The 5,619-nt window shown below is 44.5% G+C and overlaps 1 protein-coding gene across 1 annotated transcript; it reads left to right on the top strand.

Moving 5' to 3' along the window:
- Positions 1-246: 246 nt before the first annotated feature.
- On the top strand, positions 247-1,005 carry olig3 (oligodendrocyte transcription factor 3; the record flags this gene model as incomplete). The annotated part of the gene is made up of 1 exon (XM_084459584.1): positions 247-1,005. The coding sequence occupies one exon, from the start codon at positions 247-249 to the stop codon at positions 1,003-1,005; it is 759 nt and encodes a 252-aa protein (XP_084315710.1).
- Between the last annotated feature and the right edge of the window lie 4,614 nt (positions 1,006-5,619).

Raw genomic sequence — 5,619 nt, 5'->3', positions numbered from 1 at the left:
TATAAAACCCACAGCGCTCTTTTACCTCACGGCAGACAGAGGTGCTCACACCAGATCGCACATCAAAACAGAGCAGCAAGCGGACGACAACAAGCCCACTGCGTCGACTTTAGATACACCTCCTTCTGAAAAAAAAACAAAAAACAAAAAGGGGGACGGATTTTAACAACAAAATCAGGTGATCCGGTGTGACTTAAAAACAGAGACAGCGAGGGAAGCGACCTCCTACCAAACTGAACCAATAAAATGAATTCTGACTCCGACTCGAGCAGAGCTTCATCGCCTGACATGGATGAGATGTTCCTCAGAGACCACCACCTGGGCTCCGTGTCCTCTACTCAGAACGAACTGCTCCAGAGGATGACAAGCGAGCACCTCTCCCGGGCCGGAGAGAAGTCACCTGGCGGCAGCAAGTACAAACTCAAGAAACAGGTCACCGAGCAAGAGGTCCAACAGCTACGTCTCAAAATCAACGGGCGGGAGCGCAAGAGGATGCACGACTTGAATCTGGCCATGGACGGGCTCCGGGAGGTCATGCCTTACGCACACGGCCCGTCGGTGAGAAAACTGTCCAAGATCGCCACTCTCCTGCTCGCCAGAAACTATATCCTGATGTTGACCAGCTCCCTAGACGAGATGAAGAGGCTGGTTGGGGAGATATACGGAGGACACCACTCTGCGTTCCACTGCGGGACGGTCACGCACCCTGGCGGCCACTCCGGTAACCCGGCGCATCAGGTACACCCTCTCCTGGGCAGCGCGCTCACCTCGTCCACGCCTTCAACGCTCTCCACGACCTTACCGGGACTTACTTCCCTCCGGGCCCCGCACTCCCTGATGAAGAGTGCCCCCGCGCCCCCGCTCCAGCTCGGCAGCGGGTTCCAGCACTGGGCAGGTTTACCGTGCCCGTGCACAATCTGTCAGATGCCTCCTCCCCCGCACATCCCCATCCCCTCCGCCGGCTTGACGAGACTAATAAACGAAAACAAAGATCTGATGAAATGACTCTGGACGCCAGATAGCCACAGACATTGAGATGTCAATATGTACATTTTGATTATAATGACACGAGGATAGGCCTATTGCTTCCATGCATGCGTGTTTGTCTTGTTTTCTTGTTTTGCGTAAGAGACTCTAAATTTCCTCCTTGTAACAAGGACCCCGTGAAAATACTGTTTTTTTTTCCAAGGCAAAGGTTTTGCTGATTGTTTGGTGTCAGCAAAGACGCGTTACGTAATGTAAAACAAAGAATAAGACCTGGGACTCACTGTAGCCTGGTTTGAGCACCGATCCTACTGTACAACCCATAGCACAACGTGAGCAGCAGGGATGGATGGAACATTGCATGAACACTTAATTTTGTTTTATAACAGGCATCATTAATTTTGTGAAAATGAAGAATGCCATTGTGCCTTGTAACAAGGATGATGAAACCGCATTCTACAGTGTATGAAAAAAAAGTATGATTATTTAGCTTGAAAGGCTATGACGTGACTGTTGAATTGATTTAACTCCATGGAATTGTTTGGAGATAATCGTGGTGTTATTCATGTGTCCATTTGTATTTTGATCTCTTTTACGCATGGTCCTAACAACTACAAAGCATGACTGTTTTGCTGGAAAGAGTTTGTTATGCCCAGAGACCCAGTGTCTTTATTTTTGTACATTCTTGATGATTAATGAAATATTTATTATTGCCCAGTGTCCCTGGATGAAATTTCAATAAAAAAAATAATTAATTGACCAATAAGCCTCTGCTGCTGTCTGCCTGTTTATATATGGCCACGGGGTTGACCGTGATTATTGAATGGGCCTATTTAGTTTTGCTTACGTTTGCCTTTGTTTACAACAGTGTAAACAGGCTACATCATGCTAGGGTTTGAGGTTACAAAGTTGGACTTTTTTTCTAGTTGGTCTAGATTCTACTTTAGTCTTTATGGAATCCTGCAACTTTTCACATCTTTGACATAATATTTACATTTCTTGTTTGAAATAACAACTAGACTAATATTGTTAGGCCCATCATTTCTCATTAGCCCTTCATTTCTCATTAGAATGTTTTAATGTCATTTCACTGAAATTTGTTTTAGTTTATTCTTTATTTTGTGTGAGATCGCATCATTTTAAGCACGCCCCCCCCCTCCCCCACACACACACCCGCACGCTCACACACACACCCGCACGCACGCACGCACGCACGCACACACACACACACACACACACACACACACACACACACACACACACACACACACACACACACCTCAGCCCAGCCCATAAATGACCTGCAGGAACCTGTAAATTATGTTTATGAAACTATAAAAGGCTAAGCTACATATTAGTATTAAATAATTGCAACATCCTGACAGATCTAAACACGTTATGTTAACTTGCAAGCATGCAGGCAATTAGACCTAGGCTACTTGCATCATAGCTTTAACGACAAGGAACTTGAAATTAGTCATATAGGCTTACAGTGCATCCATTTTTGCTGGCCGATGGATCGACACTTGAAGAAAAAATAGAGGATATAAATTAAAACGAAAATTGCCTATTGTTGTATGAGGCTGTTGGGCTGATTAGAATCCCATAGGTATTTATTTGGTACCTTTAAAGAGGTTTGTAATCGACCAAATTAAAATTGTTGGGCTCTATGAAGTCAACACATTTGAACTGACCCAATTATCTGTAGCCTAGATGAATTGATTTTTTGGCAAATTAATTTCATATAGGCCTACTATGTATATTGGCCACGGTTTAATGATTTGCTTGACAAATCTCTACTGAAGAGTGAATGTAGAATATGACCCCCAGATATAGAATTATATTTCATCACATTGCCCTTGACTCACCTCTCTCACCTCAGAACTGATGCTAAAAAGCAGCATTGACATATTCGATGAAAAATTGTAATTCATCAAACTATAAAATATTCGTGTGTTTGGGCTACTGATAATATAATGAGAAAAGTTCTGTGATTGCACAGTCTGTAAACTAAAGGGAGAGCGCGTGGATCGCCAGGTCCCCTGGGCCTTCTCCCTCGCCCATCACACATCAGATAGGCTCAACAGAATGGATGTTTGTGGAGATTACAAGTTAATTGTTCACGAGGGACTAGGGAGAGAAGCACATGAGAGAGCGCGTCGGGATTACAGGGCCTTAAAATGCGGAAGATTATGCATTCAGTCGCCATTCTTCCCCCATGTAAATGAGCTAGTGGATTAAAAAGCCTTTTGTAACTTTCTCGTTGGGAACTCAAGTTCTTTCCCCGCAGTAACTGGTGCAGATTGGAGAGAGTGAATGGAGGAGTAGGCAACATCTCACTCTTTGTCTTTAGGATATAAACAGTTACAGATAGACTGTCCGTGCCAGATGGGTTTAAAATAGACGAGTAGCAGCGTCCTATCAAGACGAGGCTTTTAACCGTTGACAGGACGCTTATCGGGGGTGCTGGCAGTTAGCTAGTTAATAGTCATGAGTTAGGGTAATTACTTAAGGTTTATTATGGATCATTTTCAATGGAATGGACTGTCCAATGGGGCGAGAAATACGTCTTAATTATTTTAATGAGCTTCACTTCTGCTCTGCAAAATATATTGATTAAACAAGACCATTGCAAACTGTTTTGAAATCCTGCTGAAATTGTGCATGGAGTATCTGCGTTAGTCTCATCATTCTTTTAGATGTATTTTGTTCTGGATGAATTCCATCTGATCAGGATCAGGATGAATCGAGTGTTTGCCTGTAGTTTTCTCTTCCTCTGTGTTAATTACTGCAACATCTGCAGCAAAAAAAATACCTCTCTGTGAGAGATTCATCAGATATGCTGATTCTCTTCACCAGTAAATAGCAAAAATTCTATAACACAAGATCTGATGTTACCTGCAGGTTTAACACACATTTATTATTTCTAAAATGTTATGAAACGGCCAGTTTCCACAATCCCTACAAAACAATACCGATGTAACTTAAGTATGATTTTGCTAAACTTATTGTAAGTCGCTTTGGATAAAAGCGTCTGCTAAATGACTAAAATGTAAAAGTAAAAACGTATTAATTGTATTACACTCAAACATCAATATTCACCAAAAGTTTCCAGGCATGAAAAGCAGACTGATATACAGTTATATAGCCTACTTGGGGTCCAAAGGACGTTTTCGTGTAAAACCTCCCTTTAGCTCGTCACTATACGATCATCGCACACTGGAGAGAGTAACCATGGGTCCAAAGCGGTGGACAGTGTGAGAGCTCTATGAACAGAGCTACAGAGTCCCACCACCAGGCCGACTGCTAAGGACGCTCATTCAAAGGCTGCCAGATTACCAGCCTTAACACCACACAAGGGTCACTAGACAAGCAATGAGGAGAACCCTTTTCATGCTCTCCAGTAATGCCCTGATGGACCAGCAGTCGAAAAGACGCGCCTGCTAAGTAGTCACTCTTTCTTTTCAGGGTTGACAAATGGCCAGTCATCCTCAGTGGACACACCTGTTACTGGAAACACTTGGGATTTTACACTCTGAGAGAGTCGCCTTGTTAAGCCGAGCTTCCCCTCAGCGGCTCCACACAATAGACACGGACGCTAACAATGCTGGTAGCCCAGAGCCAAACCGGCCCGTCAAAAGCCAGGCTTGTGCCGGGCCAACGCCAGAGGCTTGCAATTGAAAATAAATTTCAGTTGAATAAGGGGGCAGTGGCTGCATCGTCCTAGCTGCTGCTAGGCTAGCCCCCCCACCCCACCCCCCAACCTCTTAGAACAAAAGCAGTTGTGGGGTTAAGTTATTGACTGGGCTGACAGGCTGAATGCCCCTCGTTCTGCGTGCCAGATCCCCTGCTCCCCCCCGTCCTGGTCTGAATTAGGTGGCAGGTGCAGGGGCCACCCCGCCCCCCCCCTCCCCCGGGGGAACGCCTCGGGCCTGTCATCAGCTGATTTCATAGACAAATGTTTATCCCATATAGCCAAAACAGAAAGCATATTTCCATCATAAGAGCATTTTGCCATAGCCATTAGCGACAGAGCTCATTTGCATGTTAATTGTGCAGTGAGAGGTGATGTTGACATTTCCCTTTGTCCATGTTTGCAGAAGCAGGAAATAAAAGAGGGGTAGAGATTAGATTGGGTGTGTCATCATCGGGTGTTGTTGTATTACTTATGACTTTGCAGATTTAAAAAGCTTCTTTACCTGAGTCACATCAGAATTATTATGCTTCCTTTTCTACATTACCAATATCACTAATCCACCAAACCCTGCATGTGAAAAAATGAGTGTGACATATTCCAAAGAAAACAGAGACCTGTGTGGATTAGCGAGCTGGGTATCGAACCTAAGACCCCCGCATGCTACGTGTCCATTATATGAAGAGGGTCTCCTCTTTGCCTGAGAGCGATGTTTGAGTTTATAAGTCTCACAAGAGAGTAGTTCCAAACCCGCACTCTGAAACCCTCATCAGACAGACAGGGGAGAGATGCTGATCATGATCAAACCCAACGCAGGCCAAACTCCTGATAGAATATCAGCCTATTTACACACTCACACAACGCCACATCCAAGCCTGCTTTAATGTTACTGCTTTGTAACTACAGAAGAGAGGGAGAGAGGGAGGTGGTGAGGGGGGGGG

This window comes from Borostomias antarcticus (genome assembly GCF_949987555.1).
Source record: "Borostomias antarcticus genome assembly, chromosome: 2".
NCBI classification, from domain to species: Eukaryota; Metazoa; Chordata; class Actinopteri; order Stomiiformes; family Stomiidae; genus Borostomias; species Borostomias antarcticus.
This window is presented reverse-complemented; position numbering and strand designations above follow the sequence as displayed.